This window comes from Spinacia oleracea, chromosome 2 (genome assembly GCF_020520425.1).
Source record: "Spinacia oleracea cultivar Varoflay chromosome 2, BTI_SOV_V1, whole genome shotgun sequence".
NCBI lineage: Eukaryota > Viridiplantae > Streptophyta > Magnoliopsida > Caryophyllales > Amaranthaceae > Spinacia > Spinacia oleracea.
This window is the reverse complement of record NC_079488.1, coordinates 113014958-113027226: the sequence shown is the minus strand read 5'-3', so window position 1 is coordinate 113027226 and position 12269 is coordinate 113014958. Positions and strand designations below refer to the sequence as shown.

General features: G+C 30.5%; 1 protein-coding gene and 1 non-coding gene across 4 annotated transcripts; both read left to right on the top strand.

The window, feature by feature from the left end:
* Window positions 1-8882: 8882 nt before the first annotated feature.
* LOC130467191 (uncharacterized) lies at window positions 8883-11119 on the top strand. Of its 3 annotated transcripts, none has more exons than XM_056835623.1 (5): window positions 8883-8992; window positions 9121-9207; window positions 9394-9457; window positions 9795-9891; window positions 10727-11119. In XM_056835623.1, the coding sequence occupies exons 1-5, from the start codon at window positions 8967-8969 to the stop codon at window positions 10789-10791; spliced, it is 339 nt and encodes a 112-aa protein (XP_056691601.1). In that variant the 5' UTR covers window positions 8883-8966; the 3' UTR covers window positions 10792-11119. The 3 variants fall into 3 exon arrangements, with proteins under 3 accessions (XP_056691601.1, XP_056691600.1, XP_056691599.1); XM_056835622.1 differs by having other exon boundaries at window positions 9110-9207; window positions 9801-9891; XM_056835621.1 differs by having other exon boundaries at window positions 9110-9207.
* Window positions 9616-9708, top strand: LOC130468401 (small nucleolar RNA snoR113). The gene has a single exon (XR_008928790.1). It is a non-coding gene; the product is annotated as a small nucleolar RNA snoR113 (small nucleolar RNA).
* Window positions 11120-12269: the final 1150 nt, after the last annotated feature.

The following is a 12269-nucleotide window of genomic DNA, read 5'->3' as shown; positions in this document are numbered from 1 at the left end:
CTCTTAACCCACCTCCCACTAACTACATTAAAATAATACCCCACTATCAACTACTATCTATTAAATTAAATAAGTCAATTCAAATCTCTTAAACTCTGTGCCGGTCAAACCGGGTCGAGTATTCGGAGTATATCATAAACCAAATTGTTTTTAGCGGGTTGACTCGGTTTACGGTTTAAAAATTACGATTTAGGTAGTTTCTATAACCTTTTTTGTTTTGTTGTTTTAATAAGATTATTGTTTTTTAGCGGTTTGGTTCAGTTTACGGCCTCAAGTATTTCTTTGTGTTGTACTAGTAGTTCTTTAAAACATTTTTTAGGTATCAATGCTCCATCTAAGAATACAACTTAGATTAAGGAACTTTTAAAAGGTCGATAATTTATTTACTACTTCCTCCATTTTTTTATAATTGCACCATCTTAGGTTTTGGCACTATTTACATATTCTTATATAGTAATTTTTTGTGATTTATATGTAAAGAAAAATATATTCATGTGGGATCTTGTTAGATTCGTCTCGAAATATACTTTCAAATTATCAAATTTTTATAATTTTTTCAATTGTATAATAAGAGATATTAATGGTTAAAATAGTGCATTGGCAAGCGTGAAATCTAAGATGGTGCAATTAAAAAAATGGAAGAAGTATTTAATTATAAAAGAGTCATGGTCATAATACAAATTACAAATAGAGAAGGGACTGATCGAGGGAGAATTTAAACTTATAAACTATATATGAAATATGATACACGTGCAAAATCCGAGTGTTAACCACTAGATGAAGACGACAACTCGACAAGAACATATTGCATTCCTTTATACTTTATAGCATGCAAGTAATTCATTATGAGGAAGAAATCCAAGAAGTAAAATAAAAGGAAAAGAAAGAGTAACGGTGTCCGAATATTATCCACTAAAACAACCGATTAATTGTAAGAGTAACGGTATTCAAATAATTCCAACATGTGTAAAATGCTTAAAACAATGATGCAAATTTCAAGGTGAATGATCAATTTTCCTAAAAAAATATCTTTGTCAACTCACTCTAAACACTATTTACATACAATAATAATTCGAGTCCTTGAGAAAGTCATCATTTCAATTCATTGCAAAACACATTAGTTAGGAAAAATATTCATTTCTCTAATAAGTAAGGCCACGGAATTTATTTTTATTTATTTTTGTTTTTTAAAATTGACATATGCTTGATTTGCATTAATAAAAACAAAGGTTACATTTATCGATCAATATCTCTTTACAAATACTCTCTACGATTCGACTTAGGAACCGGTAGTTCTCGTTGTTCATTTTCAGTTTTCTATTGTTTCGGATAACTAATTAAAAAACAAATTAAAGATTATGGAAATACGTAGTAATTGATAGTTTTTTAGAGTTAAATTTCAGTTAACATGATTGTTATATATAAATAAGAGTATATGACTAATTTTAAGTTCATCGTCACTTGACATAAATCGATCATGTGAGAATAAAAATTATAAATTAGGAATAATTGACACTACAAGAATTTGTATCTTTAACGACAATCTAATTACGACGGGTCATAAATCCCGTCGCAAAAGCCTTTTGCGACGGGGCTAACAACCAAACAATGACGGGAATAACCGTCGTAAATGTCTTTTACGACGGATTTACGATGAATTTACGACGGGATTTTCTATTAACGACGGCCCCCTTTTATGACGGGTTCGCGACAGGTAATCCGTCGTTAATCAATGATTATTGGTCTTTCGCGACGGGATTTCCCGTCATTAATAGTACAATTTCTTGTAGTGTGAAAACTGATATTGATAATGAACAATGAACAGTTAGTTTTTGTCCAAGAAATGAGAGCATAAACAATGTTTGTTGTGTTATAAACATGTATAATTAACTCTTTTAATAAAACTAAATTATTTAAATTAGTAGTAGTATCTTAAATTAGTAGTAGGATTGAAAAAATAAGTAAAACACAACTGTAATAAGTGATTTCTAATTTTTTTATAGTCAAATTTCAAAACATGATTGTCATAGATATGATCATATGACATAAATTTTTAAGTTTATCATTTGACCTAATTATATAATCACGTGAGAACAAAAATTATTAATTAGCAAAAACTGAAAACTGACCATCAATAACAACTAATTCACCCTTAGTTTTGTCCACGAAATTAAATGAGATCATAAACAATATATGTTTGTTGTGTTATAAACATGTACAACTCTTTTAATAAACCAAATTATTAAAAACAGTAGTAGTATTTTTATTAAGAAAGTAGAGAATAAATTAAAGAATGGTTGTAATAGCTAGATTGTATTGATCTATCAACTAAGTTGTTTGAATAGCTGATGAATCTTTCAAGGTCAACAAAAATCACATTATGTATTACTACGTAATTTATTAAAATTTTATTAATTAATACTACTATCCATCTGCAAATTACGTTTATTAATGATATTTTTACTTTTATCCAAAATCTTCTATTAAGGAATTAAATATGAGAGATTTAATGGAATAGTGAAGTGTAAGAGATATAATGCCCAAATGAAAATAATTGATTAAAATAATAATTTGTCACAACTTTTAGTAGAATATTAAGGGTATTAGTATAATTTATTTGATTAGAGAGAAGAAAACCTAGCTAGACTATATATATATAGTCCCTTAAGTAATAACTTCATTCACCTCGATTAGCAACAAACCTCTGCCAACAGAATCGAAACAATAATAATATACTCCCTCCGTATTTATTTAAGAGATACACTTGGCCGGGCACGGGTATTAAGAAGAAAAATTGAATGAAATAAAATAATAAAGCAAATGGGGTTGGATTGATATTTTAATAATTAAATAAGTGGGGACCATGTCATTTTGGTGGGTGGGAGGTGGGGTGGGTTTATGAAATCATTTGTTTAATAGGATGGTGGGTCATAAGGTAAATTAGATGTGTTATTTAATTAGATGGTGGGGTTGATAAATTACTAAATATGGCAAGTGTATCTCTTAAATAAATACGGCCGGAAAAGGCAAGTGTATCCCTTAAATAAATACGGAGGGAGTATGAAAGAAGAACAACATCACATGTCGAGTGATCGATCAACAACCTTTCGATTCATATAAATTCCAACCCTACGTGAATGGTAATGAAATAATTTTGAATGACACGTAATTATAAAGAGAGTATTCGGGATATATACTTCGTATTATTCACTACTCTACACAGTACGAGCAATTGTGTAACTTAATTGATAGTTGTTTAAGCGTACATCTGTGTAGATGAACACTGTTTGACCAGACTTACTAACTTGTGATAAATGTTGGTTTAGTAAGGTCTCTTATTGTTACCGTTCCGTAAATAGTAAAAATAAATATATATTTGGCCATATATATATATATATATATATATATATATATATATATATATATATATATATATATATATATATATATATATATATATATATATATATATATATGAGGACAAATTGTTTTTTACCACCTATAAAAATCGAAAAATTATTTTTCACCACCTAAAAAACTAAAACTTGTATTTTACCACCTAAAAAAAATTAAAACTTGTTTTTTACCACCTAAAAACAAAAAAGTAGATGCAACCTTTATGTGTGGCTACCTAATTCAATTTCTCTCCAATTTTTTACACTCCCTTTATGAATTTCTTTAACTATTTCACCCTTCTCTCTTTATTTTCATTAAATTTTGTTAATTTTATGAATTAATAATGGTGAAAAATTATGTGAATTCATGGAAAATAAGAAAGCGGGGGAAGAGAAGAGAGTTAATTACATGAAATAGTGGAAGAAATGAACATATATGAAATATTACCGTTATTGTGCCCCCCATAACATTTTCATCTATTTTTCCATTTTTCAGGTGGTAAACAATTTTTAATTTTTTTTTAGGTGGTAAAATACAAGTTTTAGTTTTTTAGGTGGTAAAAAAACAATTTTTCGATTTTTTTAGGTGGTAAAAAATAATTTATCCTATATATATATGAAGCCAAACATTTGTTTTGTAGGAGCTCCCTAAAATTAATTTTAGTTATTGTACTTGTATGCATGGTTGTTGCTGCCACCTCGACACGTAGCGTATGTTTTATTTGATAAAAAAACGTGCATTGCATGCATGCATGCTCTCTTGACTCTTGTGTTGACCTTTATTTATTATTCTGACTAGATTTATGACTATATAGTAAATGAATGAAATATAGTTTAATTATAACCCCTCGTTTTTATTTTATTATTCTGATTAATGGAAATATATGCATGTAAATGATAAATGATCCATAAATATACAAGAAATTAATTAAGTTGTTTGATATATAAAGATATTTCTTTTCACTTTGTGTATTCCGTTATGTGATTATATTTGAGACTAGTGATTAAACGTCGCCTAATTTCGATTTATAAAGACCTTTAACTAATGAATAGTATAAATACGTTTACTTTCAGGGTAATTTTTCCTTAATTTTCCTGCGTGGGACTTGGGTTGACATCCCAATATATAATAAGTAACTCTTCAAAAAAGACAATTATAGCCATGTTAACAAGTAGGCTTCAAAACCGTGAAAATAACGTATTTATTACTTAAATAGTTAAATTTGAATGATTTTGAAACATCAATAATAATAGAGTTCTACCTCTTTTACAATTGCATGCATGACTACACATGATAAAGACAAGTTTACATAATAATTGAAGTTGAGTAATTACATACATCAGCACGTCTCCTGTGAGACCAGTCACACCATTAATTTGATGGTGTGACGAGCGCGAAACCAATAGCGTACCGAAGTTGGCGTAGCGGCAGCTTGTGAGGTATTTCATAATACCTCGCAGGGGTATTTTCGTAAATTTATACCAACATCAAACAAATTAGGAATATGACAAAATGAGTAGGACAATAGGAAAAGGACAAAATTAATAAATAAAAGAGAAGAGAATGACAGAAAAAGATGAGAGAGAAAGTGACATGAACTACCATTTCTCTTTTACAATGTACCATTCTTTAAAAAACAAGTACCATTTTCTTTTAAAATGTACCATTCTTTAAAAAACAAGTACCATTTTTTAACAAAACATCATTTGTTTTTTACAAAATGCCATTCTTACTTAAAAAATACCATTTCATTTCATTTTTTGTACCATTACATCATTTGTTCGATCCATAATCGGTCCAAAAAAATATGACAGCAATCAGTTTTGTCTTTTCTCTATTTTGTCTCTTTGTTGGTGTTATGTTTTTGGTGATACATCACAGCATGGGATTTTTACTTCCTCATAGCGTACCTCCTCTAAAACTATAAAAAAAAGTAACAGATCTAAACTATAGAAGTAACATACCTAAACTAAAAAAGTACCTCCTCTAAAATTATATAAAAAAAGTAACATGTCTAAACTATAGAAGTAACATACCTAAACTAAAAATGTACCTCCCCTAAAACTATTCCGTATAAAAAAAAGTAACATGTATAAACTAAAAAAGTACCTCATCTAAAATTATAAAAAAGTAACATGTCTAAACTATAGAAGTAACATACCTAAACTAAAAAAAATACCTCCTCTAAAATTATTAAAAAAAAGTAACATGTCTAAACTATAGAAGTAACATACCTAAACTAAAAAAGTACCTCATCTAAAATTATAAAAAAAGTAACATGTCTAAACTATAAAAGTAACATACCTAAACTAAAAAAAATACCTCCTCTTAAATTATTAAAAAAAAGTAACATGTCTAAACTATAGAAGTAACATACCTAAACTAAGAAGGTATCTCCCCTAAAACTACTCCGTATAAAAAAAAAGTAACATGTATAAACTATAGAAGTAACATACCTAAACTTAAAAAAGTACCTCCTCTAAAATTATAAAAAAAAAGTAACGTGTCTAAACCATAGAAGTAACATACCTAAATTCGCAAGTGTGAACTGGTCTCACCATCAGTTGATGGTGAGGACAGTCTCATACAAGAATTTGGGTACATACATTTGTATTATTGTCCTTTGTCCACACAAAATTGTCAATGTGCTCTTATCTTTTTACTCATAATTTCAACTTCTGAAAGGATCAATTCATCAATAATGACGATTTTACATCAAATTAGGACTTGATAGAAGTAAAGATGGTCATGGGTCGGGTTTAGACAAGGGCAGATCTTTGTTTGGGTTGGGGTGGGTCTCGCCCCGCCGGCTGAAATTTTTTATAGTGTACTTTTAGTTACGGCCCCCTTAAATTTGTGTATAATTGTATAATGACATAGTATATTGTTTAATTTTTCTACCGGCCCACCTCGTAAAACCGTTCAAGGTCCGCCACTGGGCTGAGATATGAAAAAGCCCAGTCCGACACGAGCACAAAAAATACAGCTCAGTACAGACACAAAGCCGTGAGGCCAGGACCACCTTTTTAAAAAAAATTGGTCCGGTCCATCTTGACATGTTACGAACGGACAATTGGCGTGGATCGAGAATTCGAGCCTATTTAGATTCATAGTCCATGGTCGGCCCGAAACCCTACCTGACCCACAATCATCTTTAGACCAAAGCCCTTAAATAAATTGAGTCATAAAATTAAGTTGACATTAACGTCAAATATATATAGAGCACGTGATGGATATTTTGTTGTGAAAATAATTTATCACAACTTTATTAGGCTGTCTAAGATGGTGACCTTAACTATGAGGTCCTATCTACGTGTCAACTGTCCTAGCTCCCTTATTTTTCTTTGCCTTTTTCCTTCTTCTCTATGGTACCCGCATTTTTTAGGGTCGGGCGCAAAAACCCAATCCGATCCGTGATCATGTTTTAGGGTCGGGTGCAAAAACCCAATCCGACCCATGATCATGCCGATTTGATTCGAGAAAACGGGTATTCAATAGTTTTTCAACATTTGAATATTCCGATAGGATGTTCAGAATTTTCTAATCAGAATCAAATCGCCTTTAAAATTTTTCAATCCGCAAAAATGAAAATCCGATCATGTTTTTCAACAATATTTCAAATTGAATATTGGAATTTGTGTCAAATTTCACCGGTCATAAATTTTCAAAATCTTAGCTACTCCCTCCGTCTCTTTTTGTTTTTTACGTTTGGTATTTTGCACGCGTTTTAACGACTAATTAATGTACATTGAGATTCTTCTAAGTTTTTCATGTAAACGAGGAAAATTACGTTTATTTATAATATTTTCACTCTTATCAAAATTCTGATATTGGGAAAATGAGAAAAAGTTAATGTCTCTTTGGAAAAGTGCGAGGGATTAAATGACTCAATTGATTTAATTGGCTAATATAATAATTGGGTACAAGTTTTGATAGAATATTAAATCATTTATGTGATAATATAAAAGAAAATGTAAAGAACATTTTGAAACACTAAAAAAGGAAATGTAAAGAACAAAAAGAGACGGAGGGAGTAGTATTTTTGATATGACGTGCGTAAAAGCGCTAATTCTTAAATGGTCTTGGTTCACACTAAATTTATTGTAGACCATGCTTAAAAAGAAAAGTTAACAACCTGGTTCTAATTTATTTGACGTGTTTATTAAAATTATTATAAAAAAGAAAAGAAAATTGGCGTCGTCAGTAGATGTTATGCTTGAATATTGTGATAGAAAGTCGTGATTCTCTTTTAAAAACATAGGGTTTTGATTCAAAAAATGGTTACTATATCTAAGAAAATTGGTGTTTAATTTCTTATTATCAACATGTGAATAATAAAGATCACTATGTAGGTGAAATGAGTGCTTGAGTTGTATGGATCCACAATAATATTATTGTGGATCAGGTCCACGCAAGAATAATCCGCGTAAAAGATGATTGTATCGTGTGAGAGCGAGCCTATAAAAATGCAATGATGTAGAGTTGTAAACACGATGTCCAAATGTTATATGCGTTCTATACTAGTCCAATTGCATTATTATAAGAAAATCATTCACATTATTTAATATTTATGTTGGTCAACTTGTAACTCCTAAAACATACAGATGGAATATCAGATATTTACTTAGTGGAAAACCAAGCAATAATTACGATAGCCAGAATCCAATAAATACGATAGCGTAAAAGATGATTGTATCGTGTGGTGAGAGAGCGAGCCTATAAAAATGCAATAATGTAGAGTTTTAAACACGATGTCCAAATTTTATATGCATTCTATACTATTCCATTTGCATTATTCTAAGAAAATCATTCACATTATTTAATATTTATGTCGGTCAACGTGTAACTCCTAAAAACATACGGATGGATGGAGTATCAGATATTTACATTCTTTTTTTGTTGATCTGATTTCGAAATTTTCATATAATACTTCAATTGATTGATTTCAATTGATTTTGGATTAAATTACATTAATTAGCTAGACATAAATTCAATCTCAATTTAGTAACTTAAATTTGATTTGGAGTTAACCTTTCTGTCTATTTCCTCCAACTTTAAGATTTTTCGGTTTAAATTTGATTGATTTAGTCCAAAGTACACCTAATATTTGTAGTTTGATTGATTTGGTTATGTGTCAATAGCTTGATTGAGTTTGTAGTTCACATTTGTGATGTTTTGGTGATTGGGGTATTAATTTTATGCATCTGAAATAATTGTAGAATGCTAAATTTGATTTTTCTGTCTTGGGTAACCTGTCTCACGACTCTGGTGGTTGTCAAGCTCTTAGTAGTAGGTTGGGAGAAGACAGCTTCATATTGAAGTGGTGTAGGATAATGAGAAGTTAGTTCAAGACTTTCATGTGTAATTGTTTCTGCTTGATTATTTTGAATTAGGAGTGAGTTATCGTCTTACTTTTGTTGTCTGATCTGGCTGAGTGGATGAAATTTATTATCACAATTAATTAATATCATTATATTGTTTTGTTTAGGTACCCGTTATGGTGCCAATCTGCGTAAGCAGATTAAGAAGATGGAGGTGAGTCAACACAACAAGTACTTTTATGCGTGGAAATGCTTCTTCTGCTCTATGTTCTGAGGTATTAGGAGTACTTAGTTTGATTCAAATTCATCCCTTTCAAATATTTCCTTCACATTGTAGTTTAATGTTTATGACAATGTCACTTAATAGAGATATCTTTTGGTCTAATTGTCAGTATTTCAACAGCAAACCCTATGCGTGCGATCCATCAACTTTTCCAATATATCCACCTAACAAAGAAATTGATGCAAAAGGTCGTGATGATGCTAGAAGGTAATGTTTTCTTCTTAATTTCACCCTTTGATAAGGAGTTAGACAGTACTCTTAAACATTCAACTATGATATATGCCTTTAAATCTCCCTTTTTTGGGCCGTTTGTTTTTATTTTTCCCTTAATTTTTAGTTTGAGTTATAAATTTGAGGAATTATTTGATTTTAGTTGATCATTTTATTATGCAGTAATACTTCAGAGATGAACGATTTGAAAGCTGGGGCAGAGCTGCTTGATATTATTCTTTCAAAGGTTAATTCTTTTATGATAATCTTTATTTATTTCCTTTATTTTCTGTGTGATTATTTTTAAAATATTGATAATTATTAAAATATCAGGCTTTACTATGATTATTATTGAAATTGTATGGTCTGATTCAATGCAATTCAATGTTGTTATACCAAAAATGTTGGCTATGATGAATAAAAGGCCGGACTTACGGCTGCCCCCTTAATTGGGTTTGGTAGTGATGATTAAGTCTGAGTATATGTTTTCTATGCCAGATTTATTTTGGTTTTCGATGTCGATTTTTTATTTTGAATTCTTGGATTAATGATTAGGATTATTTAATAAACCCTTTCATGAATAGCTTCAGCATAATTTGAGAGAGGGGAAACATACTTGGGTTGCACCAATACGGATTTCCGGCTACTCTTGCTTTCCTCATTGTCTATTTGGGTTTTCAGGTATGTACGCCGACTTCTCTTTAATTACTAAAATTCAGTCACTTCATATTTGAATTTTTGAATTAATTTGTGATTTTTTCTGATTTTGTGTGTGATTATTTTCTGAATTTATGAGTTAATTTATGGTTATTTCTGAATTTTTGAATTAACTTGTGATTTGAAATAAAGAGATACTTTAGACATTTATCAATTAGTGAGGAGAGACATATGCTAATACGTTGTATACCATTTGATTATTTGAAGAAAAGAAGACAGACAAACTATATGCAATGCATTTCCTTGAACAAAACAATAAAGCAACCCTGCTTATGTATAGGTAACATCCATTTTCTACCACGATTCACATCAATTAAAGTGAGATTAGTATTCAGCTTCCGTTTAACCAATAACGTGTTGTACTGTAATAGGAGTAACTCGATGCAATTAAGGTTTACAGTTAAGCTTTAACTTTAGGTCGCGATTCAACATCTGATGTTGGGTATGACAATGCAATCAGTTCAGACCAATAGTCCATGCTACCATCCTTTTCAGATACTGTATTACCAACATACTTCACCTTCTATGATTTATTAGGTGAATCACATAGCATTTCAGGTGACGAATAAGATAAAGCTATGGGTGATTTTCGGGTCGCATCTCTAACACTATCCTTCACAAGCATATTCTCAGCCGTATAATTTCATAATTTGGTGTTGCTAATCATGCATGCATCTCTATCTCTTTGCTATATGATAATCCAGATTTCCTTCTGTTTATTGGATGAGAATGTATTAGCTAATCAACCTATGCAGAATTTCGTTGAGCTAATCTCATGCATGTTTACTCAAATTTCTAGCCACAAAGCTCTGTTGCTGCTGCTGCTGCTCACTCTGCTCTGCTGCTGCTGCTGCTGCTGCTTAATCTGCCCACTCTGCAAGAAAGCATGCAATTCTGGTTCAACCTGCATCAAGAACTTAGGAAGCATGCATTATGTTCTAGAGTAAATTATTTGCATATTCAATTATTTGTTAATCATGCTGTCATTTGGTTGATTGCAAGCTTTGCTCTGAAAAAAGTTGTAGAGTGTTTTTCGAAGAGTTTGAAGTTCATAAATAGGGTTAATGATGAAATTTTGGAATTTATATTTTGGTACTAAGATTTAGATTCTTTGTCATGTAAACGTATGATTACTCTGTTTCACTATTTAGATGTATAACCTTAATTTTTTAAAATACGAACTTTGTGAACATTTTTTTTTTATTCTAATGTTTATATTTAGTGGATGTAATACAATTTTAAAGTTTTTATATAAATTCGCACGCATCACGTGTATAAAATACTAGTATTTACTTAGTGGAAAACCAAGCAATAATTACAATAGCCAGAATCCAAAAAAGGACCTACCCACCACGACAATTGACACCCACCAGAAATAACAGTCCTATATAAACATGAGCCTATTTAGCTTACCACCTACAAATGTTTAGCACCTTTCATGTACAGAAGCACAATACTCGAGCAGTTGCAAATTTAACAGTCCTCTATTTTGGCCTTTTCTTCCAGTTATTCCCGCACTTTCCAAATAAAATACATTGACCTATCACTGCAAGGAATTATACCATTAACGACGGAAAATACCATCAATAAAGACTAATAATTATTGATTAATGACGGGATTTTCTGTCGCGAAATCGTCATAAAAGGGGGCCGTCATTAATGAAAAATCCCGTCATTAACCCGTCGTAAAAGACATTTGCGACGGTTGTTCCCGTCTTTATTTGGTTGTTAGTCCCGTCGCAAAAGGCTTTTGCGACGGAATTTTTGACCCGTCGTTATTAGGTTGTCATTAAAGATACAAATTCTTGTAGTGTATAAGAATTGAAAAATTATTGTTTACCATTAAAAAACTAGAATTTGTATTTTACCACTTAAAAAAAAATTAAAACTTGTTTTTTTACCACCTGACAACGAAAAAACAGATAGAAACCTTTATGTATGGCTACTTAATTCAATTTACCTCTAATTTTTCACACTCCCTGTGTAGATTTTTTTTTAACTCTTTCACCCTTCTCTCTTTATTTCCACTAAATTTTGTCAATTTTGTGTGGTGAAAAATTATGTGAATTCATAGGAGATAAGGAAGCGGGGGAAGAGAAAATAGTTAAATACATGAAATCGTGGAAGAAGATAACACATTAAAAATATTACAAGTATTGTGGTCCTCATATAACATTTTCATCTATTTTTTCAATTTTCAAGTGGTAAATATAAGTTTTAATTTTATTTTTTTGAGGTGTAAAATACAAATTTTAGTTTTTTAGGTGGTAAAAACAAATTTTCGACTTTTTTGGTTGGTAAAAAGAATTTATCTATAAAATAATTATACAAATTAATGATAC